Source organism: Mustelus asterias, chromosome 5 (assembly GCF_964213995.1).
Source record: "Mustelus asterias chromosome 5, sMusAst1.hap1.1, whole genome shotgun sequence".
Classification (NCBI taxonomy): domain Eukaryota; kingdom Metazoa; phylum Chordata; class Chondrichthyes; order Carcharhiniformes; family Triakidae; genus Mustelus; species Mustelus asterias.
In genome coordinates, this window is record NC_135805.1 from 52,487,400 (window position 1) to 52,505,542 (window position 18,143).

The 18,143-nt window shown below is 41.5% G+C and overlaps 1 protein-coding gene across 2 annotated transcripts in view; it reads left to right on the forward strand.

Annotated features, from left to right (window-relative positions):
• eif2b4 (eukaryotic translation initiation factor 2B, subunit 4 delta) overlaps positions 1–16,515 on the forward strand; it is a 69,171-nt gene extending 52,656 nt beyond the window's left edge. For both annotated transcript variants that reach the window (XM_078212600.1, XM_078212601.1), the window contains 8 exons: positions 1,215–1,306; positions 3,295–3,409; positions 9,142–9,218; positions 10,993–11,095; positions 12,208–12,335; positions 12,880–13,054; positions 14,277–14,457; positions 16,213–16,515. In XM_078212600.1, coding sequence (XP_078068726.1) covers positions 1,215–1,306; positions 3,295–3,409; positions 9,142–9,218; positions 10,993–11,095; positions 12,208–12,335; positions 12,880–13,054; positions 14,277–14,457; positions 16,213–16,409 — 1,068 coding nt within the window. In that variant the 3' untranslated portion in view covers positions 16,410–16,515. The remainder of the gene's footprint in view (positions 1–1,214; positions 1,307–3,294; positions 3,410–9,141; positions 9,219–10,992; positions 11,096–12,207; positions 12,336–12,879; positions 13,055–14,276; positions 14,458–16,212) is intronic.
• The last annotated feature ends 1,628 nt before the right edge of the window (positions 16,516–18,143 follow it).

An 18,143-nucleotide genomic window follows, 5' to 3' on the forward strand; every position in this document is an offset into this window, starting at 1 on the left:
GGTGGAAGCAGGGACTATTAATGATTTCAGAAAGAAATTAGTAGACGTGAGGAAATAAACTTGCGAGGATAGAGTGTATTGCTCTGCAGAGAGCTGGCATGGACTTGATTGGTTTAATGGCTGACTTGTGTGCCATAATGACTCCAAGGCTCTCCAATTCAGTGCTGAGTCCAGAGATTGTGAAGTACCAGTTGAAAGATGAGGTACTGGTCCTTGACTTCTGCTGTGTTTCATTGGAATAGTTCGGAGGTTGAGGCCAGGAAAGTAGAATTATAAGTGGGCAAATAAAATGGCAAGTGACCGGAAGCTCGGGGTCCCTCCTTTTAAACTGACAGAAATGTTCAGTTATGCAATGTTTGACCTTTCTAATGTAGAGGAGACTGCACTGTATGCAGCAAATTGTTATATTGCTAGGCTTTTTATAAGAGTTGTGATAAACTCTTTGATTTTCTCATGCAGTTGTTTCTGTTGTGCTCTGATCAACTAACACCATGGCCCTGATTTTACCGGCATGCCCGCCCTAAAATCGGGGCGGGCGAGGCTCGAGAACGGCATTCTCCGTTGGCCTTGGGCGCGATCTTACGAGCCACGGGCGGGTGTGCGTGCTGGTAAAATTCCGGCCTGTATTTATTATCCTGTTGATCTTGGTCCGATTCATGCTGTTTCTGGAGACCAGATGCTTTTGGAAGAATCAAAAAAGACTCATTATCATCTTTTTTAAAAAAGATGTTGATTTAAAATATGAAGTTTGAAAGAATGAATCGAATCCAAAAATCTAATGCTAATCTCACCAATAAGAATTCCCATGTACAATTTACTTTGAATATTTGTTGGATTTTACTACTATGCAGCATTCTTGAAGATGGCTAAAAGGAATATAATTGATTTCAATTTTGAAGTCAGTGATATTCTTGCTCAGTACAGCAGTACTTGTGACCACCAGAGTATGAAAATGCAGGCATTGAATTATATCTGCATACCACAATACTCTTGCAAGTTATAATCATTATGAAAAACAATTGTTTGTACTTAAGGGACCTGCAAAATTATGTTCCAGATAATAAATTTGAATAATAGTATTTGTAAAGAAGGCCCAAACTTCTACTTGAACATTGGTGTTCTTATTGGATGTGTTGATTTTGGTTTAATATTAAGAACAGTACATTTTACTTTACAGTATAAGCAGATACTTAAAATACCTTTGTTCATTATAGGTTCCACTTCGGCAAGATTATGGCAGCAAAGACATTCTCTTTCTGCATTTACACCAGTACAGCCGGCAAATGCCATTGACTCAACAGCTGACGTAAGTAGATTTGTCTTCATATATTGCTTTATTGCTGAATGTAGTCCCAGAAACTATTATGGTTGGGTTGAAGCTATGAAGAATCTACTTACAAATGCAACGTCAACAAGATGGAGAGTGAGAACGGAGAAGTGGAAAAATGGAAGTGAAAATGAAGGATGATAAAAATGGATGCATGAGATGAAAAGAAGAAATAAAATAAATGGAAATAGGGTGGAGGTGGAGGGGAGAGTTCATACTCTGAAGTTGTTGAACTCAATGTTCAGTCTGGAAGGCTATAAAATGCCCAATCAGAAGATGAGATCTGGTTCCTTTAGATTGCGTTGGGGTTAGAATATTGCAAAAGGCCAAGGACAGGAGAGCAGGGTGGTGTGTACGGACCAAAGGTGTTCTGCAAAGCGGTCACCCAGTCTGTGTTTGGTCTCTCCAATGTAGAGTAGACCACATTGGGAGCAGCGAATACAATAAACGAGATTGAAAGAGGTGCATGTGAAGCGTGCTTCATCTGAAAGGGGAGTTTGGGCCCTGGGATGGTGAGCAGGGAGGCGGTAAAGGGGCAGGTGTTGCACCTTCTATGATTGCATTGGAAGGTACCATAGGCAGGAAGTGAGGTGTTGAATGTGATGGAGGAGTGGACCAGGGTGTCTCAGAGAGAATGCTGCAGAATGCTGACAGGGGGAGTGAGGGGAAGATGTGTTGAGTAATGGCATCTTGCTGGAGTTGGCGGAAATGGCAGAGGATGATCCTTTGAATGTGGAGACTGGTGAGGTGAAAAGTGAGGACAAGGTGGACCCTATCCTGGTTCTGGGAGGGAGGGGAGGGGGTGAGAGCAGTGGCCCGGGTGTTGGGTTGGACCCGGTTGAGAGCCCTGTCAACCTTAGTGGGTGGAAAACAACAATTGAGGAAGAAGGAAGACGTACCGGCAGCGCTACTTTGGAAAGTGGCATCATCAGAACAGATGCAACGGAGGCAAAGGAACTGAAAGAATGGGATGGAGTCCTTACAGGAAGTGGGGTGAGAAGGTAGTTGTGGAAGCTGGTGGGCTTGTTATGGAGTATTGTTGGAGTTCGTTTGCAATCACAAAGTTGCTTCAAACATTCTTTCTGGCATTACAAATGAGCCCTTCAGCAGAGTTTGTTTATTCCCAGTTGAATCCCTGCGCCAAGCTTGTATATTTTCATGAAGTGTTTTCCATGTAATTTCTAGGATGATAAGCATGAGAACCTCCAATAGCCAACATTGAGTCCCATAGCATTTCACAATCTGCCTTTTAATTATTTAATTCCGTTTTTGTGAATGGCTCCACCATGTGCCTACCATTTCTGCAAAAGTACCTGGGTTCACCTTGCTAGTATAGCTTTGAAACTGATTACAAGGCGATGCAGGAAAGCCAAACCAGGGATAACCAGTCCTCAGCTCTTAGACTTCTCTCAGGCCATCCTTTACAGTGGCACAACGAAAATGATAACTTGAATGTTGAAAATGTGAACCCATTTTTTTTGCGGAGATTGGGTATATTGGATGTATTGCAACTTGGTGTCAGCAAGCTCATACTTAAGAGTTGTAGAACTTTAGCACCTATTGGAAATTTTTAATCATTTGCTCTATGTAGCAACATAATTTCACTAGGGAAATTTCACTGCAGGTTAATGTAAGCCTTACTTGTGACTAATAGATAAATAAAAATAAAAATTGTCATTGAAATTTAACTCATTGGCTTATTTGCTAATTTTTAGCTATCTAGATGTTATATCTAGATTTAGATATTAAATGAGCCACTGTCAAAATTTTATTTTCCATCAATCAACAGAATACTAATTCTAACTTGTGGTTTTTTTTAATCACACTTGTCATGTTCAGCAATTAGCTTTACTGGTGTAGTAAAATTTCAGATTATATGCACACCTTCAATTTATTGCAGAAGAATAGCATTGTTCACCAAATCAATTGGCACTTGCATTCTTGTTTCTTTTTTTGATCCTTTGCAGCATCCCCTCAACTGTGCTTCACCCTGCTATTGTACGTTTAGGGTTGCAGTACTCTCAAGGAATTATCATAGGATCCAATGCACGATGTATAGCATTACTACATGCTTTTAAACAGGTATGGAACTCAACAAATCTACCTCCTGCAGAGGAGACAACACCAAACATTGCCTTTAATGGATGGTTCTTTCACTCTATCTCTATTGTTGCTTTCTGCGATGAGATGGTATAGTTGTGAGCTATACCAAAATAGTGTGGCCTTCAAGTTTCTGAGCTGGGAAATAAAGTTATTTCTTCCTGGTGCTGATGATCAGAACAATTTCAGCCAACTAGTAGGTCCTTGCAGTGGCATGTTGTCTTTTATATTAGGTAGATTTAATGCAGAGCTCCATCTATGCCATTCTGACCATAGAAACCCTACAGTGCAGAAAGAGGCCATCTGGCCCATTGAGTCTGCACCGACCACAATCCCACACAGGCCCTACCCCCTTATCCCTACATATTTACCCGCTAATCCCTCTAACCTACACATCTCAGGACACTAAGGGGCCATTTTAGCATGGCCAATCAACCTAACCCGCACATCTTTAGACTGTGGGAGGAAACTGGAGCACCCGGAGGAAACCCACGCAGACACGGGGAGAATGTGCAAACTCCACACAGTCAGTCACCCAGGGCCGGGATTAAATCCTGGCGTTATGAGGCAGCAGTGTAACCATTGTACTGCCCTGATGGGTGATATATGGTGGCCTAGCAAGCAAAAGACGCATCTCTTGAATTAATTTTTAAAATATGCTGCTGTCCATATCAGAGGGGCTCCTGGGCTGAAGGAAAAGAAAGACTTTTAGAAGTTTGGTGCAGAAGATAGAATCATCAAATTCAATAGCGATAGAGGAATCAGTGAATCATACTGCATTGAAGTACATAGAATCCAATATTTATATTGGTCAGGAGATCAAGATTTAGCTACAGATCTGTATCAGGAGAGTCCACAGCATTCTCTTTTGAAGAGCAAAGTAGTTAGTCCACTTTCCACAACACAATTCCCCATATCTCTACAGTTCTTTTCCTCAACTATTTATCTAATTACGTTTAGAAAGCTACTAGTGAACCTGTATTCACCATGCTATTGGGCACAGCATTTCAAATTCTAACCACTCGTATGAAAAAGCTTTTCCCCACATGGCTTTGGTTTGTTTTGTCAATTGCCATAATTCTGTGCCGTCTGAATTAATTTGCATTACCCATTGGAAACAGTATCTCCATATTAACTCTTATCAAAACCCTTCCTAAATTTAAACACCTCTACCAAAAGTTTTCTTCACTTCTCTGTTCTATGGTGAACCCCCTGAACTCCTTCAGCCCACCTATGGAACTATAAACCCTGCAACCATTCCAGTAAATCTCTTCGACACCCTTTCCAAAGCCATGACGTCCTCTAAGGCTTTGACATCCTTCCTGAAGCATGGTTCCCAGAATTGGGCACAGTGTTTCAACTGAGTCCATACTAGTGTTGTATTTTTGTTTGGCATAACTTCCTTTTGTACACTTTCCATCAATTAATAAAGCCCAGGATTCCACATTCTTTAGTAACTGCTTTGCTAACCTGTCTTGCCAGTTTCAAAGATTGTACACAAACACCTTCATGTCAGTTTTTGCACCCTATTTAAAATTGTACCGTTTAGTTTATATTGGCCGGAAATCTCCGGCCATTCACGCCCCTCCACCGCAGCCAGCGAGGATAGAGAATTTGGCACTCAGCCAAATCTCTATTCACTGCAGCAGGACCAGAGATTCCCGCTGATGTGCATGGCCAGAGAATCCCACACGATGTCACTTTCCATCTTCTCACCACAATCTATCACTTCACACTTTCCTGCATTGAAAATCATGTTTCTACCCATTTCACCAGCCTGCGTACTTGAAGTCTATTACTCTCCTCTTCACTGTTTGCTGTGCTTTCAAATTTTGTATAATCTATAGATTTCTGAATTGTGCCCTGTTCTCTCAAGTCCCAGTTATTAATGTTGCGTCAAGAACCAATCCCTGGGGAACACTGCAGTACATATCCACTCCTGTCTGGAAAAACTGTCATTCATAACATTTCTGTCTTTTAGCCAAATTTTTTCCATGCTGCTTCAATTTCGCCCACATCAAAATGCGGTACTTAATCAAATGCCTATTGAAAGTCAATATCAGCATCAACTATGCTGCCATCATCCATCTTCCCTGTTACCTCCTTAAATACCTCATTCAAGTTAGTCAAACAAATGCAAGCTTGCTCTCCTTACTTGGCCCAGACTTCATAGAATCATAGAAATCCTACAGTGCAGAAAGAGGCCATTGGGCCCATCGAGTCTGCACCAACCACAATCCCACCCCGGCCCTCCCCCCACATCCCCACATATTTACCCGCTAATCCCTCTAACCTACGCATCTCAGGACACTAAGGGGCAATTTTACCATGGCCAATCGACCTAACGTGCACATCTTTGGACTGTGGGAGGAAACCGGAGCACCCAGAGGAAACCTACGCAGACACGAGGAGGATGTGCAAACTCCACACAGACAGTGACCCAAGCTGGGAATCAAACCCAGGTCCCTGGAGCTGTGAAGCAGCAGTGCTAACCATTTTGCTACCGTGCCGCCCAGTGGATATTAATTTTTCCCCGGAATTTTGTTTCCATAAGCTTCACGACCACCTAAGTTAAATAGACTGGCCTGTAGTTTCCAGGTTTATCCTTCCTTTTTGAACAAGGCTGTAAATTTCACCATTCTCCAGTTCCCTGGAACCACCCCTGTATCTAAGGAAGATTGAAAGATTGTGGTGAACACCCCTTCAAATTCTATCTTTCTTTCCCTCTGGAATGCATTTCATCTGGACCAGTTGGCTTATCCACTTAGTCCTACCAGCCTTTCTATACCTTCTCATCTATTTTAATCCCACCCAGTGTCCCGATTAAAAAGATATGGAAGCGAAAGTGGGTCTAACTAACTACCTCGATATAGGGATGAGATGGTGGCATTGTGGTACTCTCACTGGATTTGTAATCCAGGGGCCCAGGCTAATACTGTTTGGGTGTGGATTCAAATTCACGGCAGCTGGTGGAATTTAAATTAAATTAATAAAATCTGAACGTGGAAGTTTCATGGTCACCATGAATAATTATCATCGATTGTCATAAAAAACCCATTTGGTTCACTAGTGTCCGCCATCCTTACCTGGGCGCACGGTGGCACAGTGGTTAGCACTGCTGCCACACAGCGGCAGGGACCTGGGTTTGATTCCCGCCTTGGGTCACTGTCTGTGCGTTCTCCTCGTGTCTGCGTGGGTTTCCTCCAGGTGCTCCGGTTTCCTCCCACCGTCTGAAAGACTTCCTGGTTAGGTGCACTGGCTATGCTAAATTCTCCCTCAGTATACCGGAACAGGTGCCGGAGTGTGGCGACTAGGGGATTTTCACAGTAACTTCATTGCAATTGAACAATACAGCACAGGAACAGGCCCTTTGGCCCTCCAAGCCCACGCCGCTCCCCGGTCCAGGATTGAATCCTGAATCCAGGATCCCCGCCCAATTTTCCAGCCTATCTACATACTAATATCCTATCCACCGAGCTGTCCCTCACAGCTACGATGCTTTGTTCATCACAACCTATTAGCTCACCCCCTCCCCCCCATTCCAGACCATGTGATCTCCAGGGAGAGGCGAAAACCCAGAGTGAAAACCCCAGGGCCAATATGGGGAAAAAAAATCTGGGAAATTCCTCTCCGACCCCCTGAGGCGATCGAAACGAGTCCAGGAGATCACACTGGCCCTGATCGGAAAATGCTTCCCAACCCTATTCATTTCCACTTCCACGAACACCATATGAATTCCCTGCCCCCGACACAGGTTCCCAACTATCCGCAGTCTCGCTCTGTACTGGCACCAGCAAGTTGATCATAGAATGAAGCCTTGAAACGAGAAACAAAGAACAATTAGCCCGCGCCGCTCCCTGGTCCAAACTAAACCACTCTTTTGTATCCCTCCATTCCCACTCCGTTCATATAGCTGTCTAGATAAATCTTAAACGTTCCCAGTGTGTCCGCCTCCACCACCTTGCCCGGCAACACATTCCAGGCCCCCATGACCCTCTGTGTAAAATATGTCCTTCTGATATCTGTGTTAAACCTCCCCCCCTTCACCTTGAACCTATGACCCCTCGTGAACGTCACCACCGACCCAGGGAAAAGCTTCCCACCGTTCACCCTATCTATGCCTTTCATAATTTTATACACCTCTATTAAGTCTCCCCTCATCCTCCGTCTTTCCAAGGAGAACAACCCCAGTTTCCCCAATCTCTCCTCATAACCAAGCCCCTCCATACCAGGCAACATCCTGGTAAACCTCCTCTGTACTCTCTCCAAAGCCTCCATGTCCTTCTGGTAGTGTGGCGACCAGAACTGGACGCAGTATTCCAAATGCGGCCGAACCAACGTTCTATACATCTGCAACATCAGACCCCAACTTTTATACTCTATGCCCCGTCCTATAAAGGCAAGCATGCCATATGCCTTCTTCACCACCTTCTCCACCTGTGACGTCACCTTCAATGTTAATGTAAGCCTACTTGTGACACTAATAAATAAACTTAAAAAAAACCTCATCTGGCCTACATGTGACTCCAGACCCACAGCACTGTGGTTGACTCTGAAGCAAGCCACTTGGATCATGGGTAGTTAGGGATGGGTAACAAATGCTGGCCCAGTCAGTGACACTCCTTTCCCATGAAAGAGTAAATTAAAAAATCAAAAAGAAGGGAAAGAGGCTTCAATAAAGGTGAATAGGGGAGAGGTAGACTAAGAAACAGAACATTTTTAAGAGGTAGATGGCCATAGTAATACAATTGGAAAAGGGAAGCGGGGGAAATAACAGACCCAGAGAAGAATCAAGAATAGAATCATCTCATGTTAAATAATGGACAGAAGCTTTAAGTCATTAAAGAAACAGAATAATTAAATAGTAGGGAATTATGAGCCAATGGAGGCCATTACAATTGGAATTGATCATTTTCTTTTGTAGATAGCCATCTATTTGCATTTTAAACAGGAATCAACAGATAACAATCCAGAACAAGAGTTTTGCTGATTGGATTATTTTTCCTGGCTTAGGAGCAGTACCATCCCAACTGTTGGGCTAGTTTAGCTAATTCAGCACAGACCAGGATTTGAAATGAGGACCTTATTTATAGTGCTCATTGCTACATACAACAGTCTCTACCCAGTAGGTCATTTCGGAGGCTTTCATCCCAGTTGTCTGATTTGGACTTGAACCAAAGCTTGAAGGACACATACAGCATAAATAAAAATCATGAAGCTTAAATGTTTTTGGATTACACTAACTTTTATTTGGAGCACCACTAGTAAAAATATTGGCCCTGCCCTAACAGTATATTAATTTATATGATTGCACTGGCCAATCATTTGCACTTGAAATTAGACCCACAGCTGAAAAATCTACAAATGTGTAATGTTGGAAAGTGTGCAGCTCTTCTAAGCTGAGAAAGAAAAGCACAGCAATGGTAAACTGCTATCAAACTTGCACAGTTGTGAACATAATCAGGACTGTAGACTAATGTAAAACAAAATAAACAGCATCATTCTATATCACTGCATTTATTTAGGTACCATAATACATCAATCCTGGAAAAATGCCCTTATTAATTTTACATATTTTTATTTGGTCCATCACATATCTTCTGAAAGTAGGTATACCTTGAGGTAGTTTTTGCATATTTATAGATCTTCGAACGTGTGATGCCTTCAGCCTCTTCAAACTCAACTTATAGCTGGTATTTCATGTCCTGCTTCAGGTTATCCGTGATTACTCAACTCCTCCTCATGAAGAGTTATCAAGGGACTTGGTCAATAAACTGAAACCAGACATCAGGTATTTCTCTGTTTTAGTTATCAAGTGTATGTAGTGTCTGCTACTTAGAGCGAGAACAAATGTTTTCTGCATCATGTAAAATAGTTTCTGGTGCCAAATGTTTCTTAGTTTGCAGTTGTTTAGTCAACATCCAGTATTAAAAATTAACAGGCCTGATAAACGTGTCTTAGTTATCAGTGCCATTTTGAATTGATGCACAAGCCTTCTAAATAAGGGGCACTGAAAAACTGTGATGTAGGTGAAATTTAAAAGGATGCAGCCACTTGAAGGTAAGTAGCTACATGTGCAAAGGTTCCTAAAGCTCTAAAAACAGTTTAAAGGCATTTTGATCCATTGGATGTCTCTACCAGGGGAATAGAGAACAAAGGCCAGAATTCCCTCCACTTTGAAAAATATTTACAGGTCCCCATCCAACTTGTGTCGAATGTGCACCTCTCATTGTCATCTTATGGGAGGTGGCCATTTGCCTTCATTGTTCATTTGGAACTGCAGACAGTCATGGGGAGGGCAGTTGGACGGACCCAAGGGAAGGACAGTCTTGAGCACCTCTTGAGAAGGTGAGTACAGGGCATCACAAGATGGAGGCAGTCGTCCAGAGATGAAAATGAAATTCTTTGAATAGTGGCCAGAACTAGTGTGCAGGGACATGCCTGCAGATGTACTGCTTACAACCTTTCTGCTCTTTTACATTTGAATCTGAAAGAACATAAGCTGCAGAAGGATCATTTAAATCTGTAAGGTTAACGCTGTTTCTCTCCACAGATGCTGCCAGATCTGCTGAGTTCATCCAGCATTTTGTATTTTTAGATCATGAGCTGGCATCTGATCTCCCACCTTGAGGTCGCCTCTGATCTGTTGCCAATCTCCTGACACAGCAGAGAATGGGGTGGAGGCTGTACTTTGTACAATCAGTAAAAGTTAATGCATTGCCTTTTTAAGTATATTAAGGGTCTACCTGCCACTGCTGCTGGGAGCCCACCTTTGAGAAAAGTCCATGGAAGCAGTTACACGGTAGAGAGCCAACCTGACACTCTCTGTTCAAAATTTCTACATTTTCCCCACCTCCAATGCGCTGGGAAAACTCTTGTCAAAAGTGCTCAGCAAAGATGAATTGTTAAAGGAAACCCAGTGTAACACAATGTAGAGCTTGGAGACAAATGATGGGAGTAGCACAGTGGCTGGCCTCTTCAGGCAGAGCATTATCCTGAAACCTACCTATCTAAAAGCACAGGGAGATTACCTTTATCACACAGACTTGAGCGGTTCAAGAGGGCAGCTCACCACCACCTTCTCGAGTAATTAGGAATGTCTAATTGGCCCACCTCCCATGAGTATATATATTTTTAAAGGCATCTTTAGAATCCCTCCCCATAGTGCAACATGTGGACAGTCGCTTGGTGCATTAATGACAAGAATTGAAATGAGAGAAACATGCCTATGGTGGAGTTAGATTGCAGATTACAGCGAGTGACACAAGTCACACTGCGTCCCTGGTGAATTGATGCGTACTTACAAAAATTCCTTCAACAAATCAAAGCAAGTATGCCTTTGCCCACAGACCCTTTTAGCAATCCAATCGTTCTTTATAATAATGCACTTTCAATGCCTTTCAGAATAAATGATTGGATAATAATGTGTCTGTCCCATGGCGGCACCATCGCATTTACCTTGCAAAATGATCTTTGTTGAAAATAACACATGTTAATAAATAGAGTTTGTGTATGCTCTATTATTTAAGGATTTATTTTTGTTGATGTATTGTTTGTCTTTATAGTTTTCTGAATCAGTGCCGTTCACTCTCAGCAAGTATGGGCAATGCAATAAAGTTCATAAAGAAGGAAATCTCAAATATTGCTGGAAACATGAGGGAGGATGAGGTAAGAGCACAGTTTTACACTTGAGTGAGATACTTTTTTCCTAAGGAATTTGGATTCAGAAATAAACACGAGCTGTCTTGTATCTAAGACATAAAGGACTTATTTGTTTATTACTGCAAAAAGAGACATGCTGTCATCACTTTTCATCCTGCATTCATTAGGACAGAATGTCAAGAAAAAACACATTTCAAAGTAAACACCAATTTATACTGCAAGTGAAAAGGGTGCTAAAGGCAAATATACTGTGGATGCTGGAATCTGAAATAAAATTAGAAACTGCTGGAAAATCTCAGCACATCTGACAGCATCTGTGGAGAGAGAGTAGAGCCAACATTTCCAGTCTGGATGACTCTGCATCAGAGTGACAGGGTTCTGTTCTGATATAATACTGGAGCTACCAAAAACCTTGACAGCATATTAATAGTTCCTGTACAGGGAAAAATACATTGTTTTATTTGGTTTTTTTTTACTTGAAGAAAATTTAAACCCATTAATCATTGGCAGGCCCAGGGATCAAAACAGCTGAGTGGGAAGGCCATTCGGCCCATCAAGCTCATCAGTGACTTTATCAGTGTTTTCCTGCATGCACTCAGAAGATGCATTTTGGCCATCTGGAACCAGGCTACTCTGTAAGGTGGCATGTGTTGGCAGATCACATATTCAGAGTAAATATATTCTCAGGACAAGTCATGCAAAGTTGCCAAAAGGCTGGCCACTTTTTCTGTGACGATACTCCAGCTGTTATAACTGGTTCACCTAAGTTGAATGATTCATTCTTCGTCTGGAATATTCTTCAAGTGAGGAGAACCCTTGAGTTTGGAACGTTGCTTGTCACCATTTTCTGAGTCCACTCATGTCGAAGTATAGGATCCTCTCTTCCCGCTGAGGTGGTTTGATGCCTTATTCCTTTTAGATATGCTGCTGGGTAGCCTAATATTGTCAAGTCTACTTGGTGTTGTGATATCTTTGCATTATGTTCTGGATGAGCTGCACAAGTAGCACCTATTACAGCCGTCTCAATTACTTGTGCAAGATTTCTAGTTTCCTGTTCTATCTTAAATATCTGAAAAAAAAACAACTATCTATAAAGTCATCTCTTGTATTACTTCTAGGCAAAGGAAATGCTATTAAACTGTATAGATAAATATGTAAATGAGAAGATTCACCTGGCTGCTGAAGCCATATCGAAATCTGCTTCGGAGAAAATTAATGATGGTGATGTAATTCTGGTGTACGGATGGTGAGTTATATCAGAAGTATTTAATTATTTCAATCATTGATTCCTCTTCAGTGGTCACCTAGTGCTATAGCACAGTAACCACAAGAGAAATTGTTGCCCGAAAAGATGCACACAATAACAGTTTCTGTTCATTTTAACTTGGAAGACTTTCATGTTTTTTAACATCTGCATATTTTGTGTACAGTGCTCGATTAAATGTGTATCGTCCATGTCACTGAGCATTACTGTTTACTTGGGAACAGGTCAGCACTTTATTGGGAGATGGGCTGCCATTGTTCGGGTGGAGAAATGATGTGTGATGTGAGGATAAATTATAAATTTTACTCTGCAAATTAACAATATCGAACAAGATTGCTTTGTCTGAACTGAATTAATTAAACTTCCTTGAAAATAACAGGGTAGAATTGTAGAACGGTGTAACATACGAGATTGTTCAGCTTATTGCCCCCATGCAACATGTTCTCTATCTCTCAATTGTAAATGACAGTGTGATGCTTTAAACTGCGCTCTCAATTTGAGGAGATTTTATTTTTTCCTTTCTCAGCTCTTCTTTAGTCAGCTCGATTCTTTGTGATGCCCACAAGGCGAAAAAGTTCAAAGTTGTAGTGGTAGACAGCCGGCCCAAACTGGAAGGAAGGGAGACACTCCGGAGACTTGTACGGAATGGAATTCGCTGCACTTATGTTCTGATTAGTGCTGTGTCCTATATTCTGCCTGAGGTATGTTTGTAAATTCCCTTTGATACCTGTTTGCTTATCGCTTAAAAAGTGACTACCTCTTCAGCTTAGGATGTATTGCCTGTTTGAAAATCAAATAATTATTTTTTATGCTTCAGTATGTAGGATCATAAGGAACTGTGTGATCGGAAAATACTACTTCTTTTATCCAGCTTGATTCTTCAAATGCAAATTACACTTTGTTTGGGTATGAACTGGATGGATAACTGGGGCTAAGACTGAGACTGGCACTATCACTTATTCTAATTCCTCATCAGTAACTGCTGAGAGTTTCTCTCGGGGCCCACAGTATTGCTTTGCTTATTGGGTTCTTCTGAAGGGAGTATGAAGATTAGGCTGATACTGTAGGCTGTAACTTCATATCCAGAGGATGACACCTTCATTTATGCGGTGATCAGGTGTTTGGAGCCTTGTATTTAGTGCTGGATTTCTGTGGGCAGTTAGAAATGTACAGAGGGAAGCAATGAAAAAGACAAAGGCAGGTTTAAGCTGTGAGACATACAGAGGTAGAGGCGTAGAGAGAAATTATATTTAAATAGAAATGCAGAAGCAAAATACTGTGATTATTTGATATCTGACATAAAATCAAAAAATGCTGGAAATACTCAGCAGTATCTGTGCAGAGAGAAACAGAGTTAATTTTCAGGTCCTGACCTTTCATCATGAACAAATATGTTACATAAATGCAGCAAAAGTAAGAAAGAAACACACAAGGTGCATAGCTTGTGGAAAAGGGGAGACAGAAATAAGGTTGATGGATAGATAATAGGAGAGAATGTAGCTGAAACCCATAAGCGGAGGAAAATAGGACATGCAGTAGAAGATCAGGAAAGAGTTACGGAATTAGAGAGTGGGAGACCAGCGAAGAGGATTTATTTTTCAAATTTAATTTCTAAGTAATGCCACCACAGGTCAATTAGAGCAAATTTAAAAAGCAACAATATTGTAACTGCTGGGTCAACTTGCACAGTTTTCTACTTTCTTCAAAATGTGGACGCATCTGAAATTACAGAAGATATGGTGTGATGATCCAAATTAGTCACCAAAAGCTGTGTATCTGAGTAGTGCCCAAAAAGTTCTTGCTACAGCTTTTCTTCTATTGCAAGTAGTTAATTGAGCTGCTCGTACATGTTTTACTTTTTGAAGTGGTATGTAGTCGATGCCTAGGCTTGCATTAAACTATTCCATCTAATTTTCTGCACAGGTTTCTAAGGTGTTCCTGGGAGCGCACGCCCTTCTGGCTAATGGCTATGTAATGTCACGTGTGGGAACATCGCAGATCGCACTTGTGGCAAAAGCATATAATGTACCAGTCCTGGTCTGCTGTGAAACATACAAGTTTTGTGAAAGAGTTCAGACAGATTCATTTGTATCGAATGAACTGGGTAGGTTGTATCTTTTAAACAGTTATAATTTTGAATAAAGGTGGAGGGCATTTATAAATTATAGGATTTGTGTTAAATGAGCGCACGTTGATATGGCCTTATTTATAAGTGTTGGTGGGGGCAAGAACAAAAGACCCCTGCCTATTCTATTGATAAACGATCATTGATTTTTTTTTCAAATGAAACTATTACGATTGAATGCCACTTTAATCAGTGCCATCATTTGTGATCTTAGAATCAAATTCCATGTCACCCATTTGTGATCTTAGAATCAAATTCCATGTCACCCTTCTCCTGGTCGTAGTAGTGAAAGAAGAGTTAGTGCAGGAGGTTGCTGGGGACTGAGAGCGAAAATTAAAATGTTTTAGCACTTGGTCATCGGAACATGTAAAGTTTTTTATACTCTGATGAGGAGCAGAGTATAAAAGCCATAGCACGGTAAATTAAAGTAGATAATTTAGGAATCATTTATGAAAGAGAGTGATTTTCCTCATCCTTTTCAATCATCTTCCCCTGCTATAATACTTCTATATCACTTTGTTTAAAGATTAAAACACTTATTTGTTTTCCTTTGCATACAAGTCCCATCGTCCCTTTTAGAGGTGAGAATAACAATGGAAAATTTGGCTCTTCACTGAAAAATTACTCCAAAGGTTTATTCCCCAGCCAGTTGAGGCTGAGCATGTTGACGTTTGGTCTTGCCATTATTGTCTTTTCCCAATCTGGAATTTCTTGAGGGGAGAAATGGAAGACCTGCTGTGGCAGAACAGGCAGTCCTGTTCACAGTGCTAACGGACCAGTTGTACTCAAGGGAAGATCATTTGTAAATGATGTGACATGGATTAAGTGTGGTATGTGCTGATTTGAGGAGACTAAACACCGACTGGTATGCTCAATCCACAAGCGTAATCCTGACCTTCCTGTCACTTGCTATATCAATTCAACATCTTGCTCTCATGCCCACCTTTCTATCCTTGGCTCACTACAATATTCCAGTGAAGCCCAATGCAAAATTAAGCAACAACATCTCATCTTCTAATTCAGCACTTTTACAGTCTTCTGGACTCAACATTGAGTTCAGTAGCTTCACACTATGAACTCTGCCCTCTATTTTGATTTTTGCCACTCAGCCTGTAACTTGTTCTTATGTTTTGCGTTCAGAAAGTGCTGACCTTTGCTTGTTTTGCTATTAATTTACATTCTGCTACAAGATGTTTATGCTATTCATACCTTCCTTAGTCTTTAACGCTATCATTACCACTCTGTATCACGTTTCCATGACACCTTTGTCATCTAATCTATTCTGAGCTCCTGCCTATCCCTGACCTTTTATTTTGCTCCAGTCCATTCCCTTTCTTCAACAGCATAAAATCCATCGCATTTCAATCTCTCATCAGCTGTGAAGAAGTCAAATGGACCCAAAACGTTAACTCTGTTTCTCTCTCCACATCTGCTCTCAGACCTGCTGAGTTTTTCCAGCATTTTGTGCTTTTATTTCAGGTTTCCAGTATCTGCAGTATTTTGCTTTATTTCTATATGTACTGCTTTGTTTAGTGTGAAATTTACATTGACCCAATGCTCTATTCATGCACAATCTGTTCCTGTCTTACCATGTAGTGAAAGAAACACTTGCAATGTTAGTGCAGCTTTTACTACGTCAGGAGGTCCCAATGCCCTTTGCATCTGAAGGAGTCCAATTGTAAGTGTAACTTAACAGTAGCACAGTAAATAAATTTTCAAAATGTTTTATTGCAGATGACCCTGATGACCTTTTAGTGACACGGAATGGAAGCACTCAGCTGAAGAATTGGCACTCTAATTCCAAACTGCACCTTCTTAACCTGGTATATGATGTCACACCACCTGACTTTGTTGATTTAGTAATCACAGACTTGGGAATGATTCCCTGTACCTCAGTACCAGTGGTACTACGCGTGAAGAATGTGGAGTAGTGGAAAGTTGCAAAACCATCCGATGAATTGCAATGGACCATGGTGACTGTGGTTACAGTGCTATTCATGTTTCTCTGGCATGTAATAATAAAAGGAGTGTTGTTCATTCTTTGTGTACATCTGTGGAAAGAGCCTGAGAAAATTAAGCAGTTGGTTGAATTGAAGAATTTATTTCAACGTGATTGGACATGGGAGTTAAAATCACTGGTTATGAGCCTCCAGTCTTTGGCTCAGAGAACCTGCGGGAAACGTGCTCCAACCCAGTTTAACCTTTTAACTGAGAGGATGTGAGAGCTGCACGAGGTGAGTGACTCATCCCATAATATATTACAACAAAAACACATTATCTTTAGTACATGCCAATAACAAGGGTTTTCACAAGGGCTTAATACACTGTGCCAAAGGAGGAGATATTAATAAAACTACAATCTTGGTCGAAGAGATTGTTTTTTCTTTAAGGAAGGAGGTGCCAAGAAAGGGGTTTAGGTAGGGTATTCCACAGCATGGGGCTTAGTTGCTGAAAGCACTGCTAACGATGGTGGGCTAAAGGAAAACCACAAGACACATTTGTAATGAATAACAAAGTTTGATTTTGACTGTGGTGTGTGGGTGGTTCAAAATTTGGAGGAGTGAAGACACATAAAAGGATCAAATGATTTATTGCCCCCTTCTCTCCCGAACAATGTGGGTCAGCAAGAACGGGGCGATAGGCGGTTGGGACCTGGTCCAGGATATGACACAGATGATGGGAGACCAGGAAACTATTGGAGTAGTTGAGTCTGGAGGTGAGAAAGGCATGGGTGAGAGTCACATGGCAGATAGACTGAGGTATCATGGAAGCAGATAATGTTATAGATGTAAATCAGCAGTCTGTGTGATGGAGAGGATATGAGGTTGAAATTTCAGCTAATTGACTTGCTTGCCATTGGTAAAGTTCCAGGTGCTGATGGTACACTGTTTGAACTCAAGGACGGGAAATCGGCACTCATGCAGCATCTGTACAAACTTCTGTCTTTTTGGAGGGAGGGGGGCAGCGTCCCAGGATGTGTGTGATGCAGTACAAGAACAAGGGCAACTGCAACAACTATCAAGGGATCTCCCAGCTGAGCATCATGGGAAAAGTATTTGTCCATGTTGCCCTTGTCAGACTGCAGACCTTAGCTGAAATCTTCTTTCCTAAATCCCCGCGTGGTTTCAGAACTGGAAGATCTACAATTGACATGATCTCAGTCTGGCAGCTGCAAGAGAAATGCTATGAGCAAAGGAGACCATTATATATTTGCCCATGTGAGCAGAGGCAGTTTGTTTAAGTTGCTGACGACAATTGGCTGCTCACTAAAGTTGCTCAATGTGATCTCTTCCCACGACAACATAATGGGTAAGATCAGCTATCGCAGGGCAACATTGGTAACCTTTGAGATCTGCTGTATGGCGAAACAGAATTGTGTTCTGACCTGACACTTTGGTATAGTCTTCTCTTTGTTGTTATCATATGTCTTCAGGTCGTCTGAGGGTGTCTACTTATACCAGAAATGACAGAAAGCTGTTCATCTTGTTCAGTGAGATCCAAGACAAAGACGCGTCAAGTCCTCAGAGAAATGCTCTCTGCTGACGATGCTGCGCTAACATTTCAAACTGAGGAACATGTGCAGCAGTAAATGGACAGGTTTTCTCGGGCCTATAAAGTGTTTGGTTTTGCCCATCCGCATCAGGGAGACAAATGACAAGATCCAG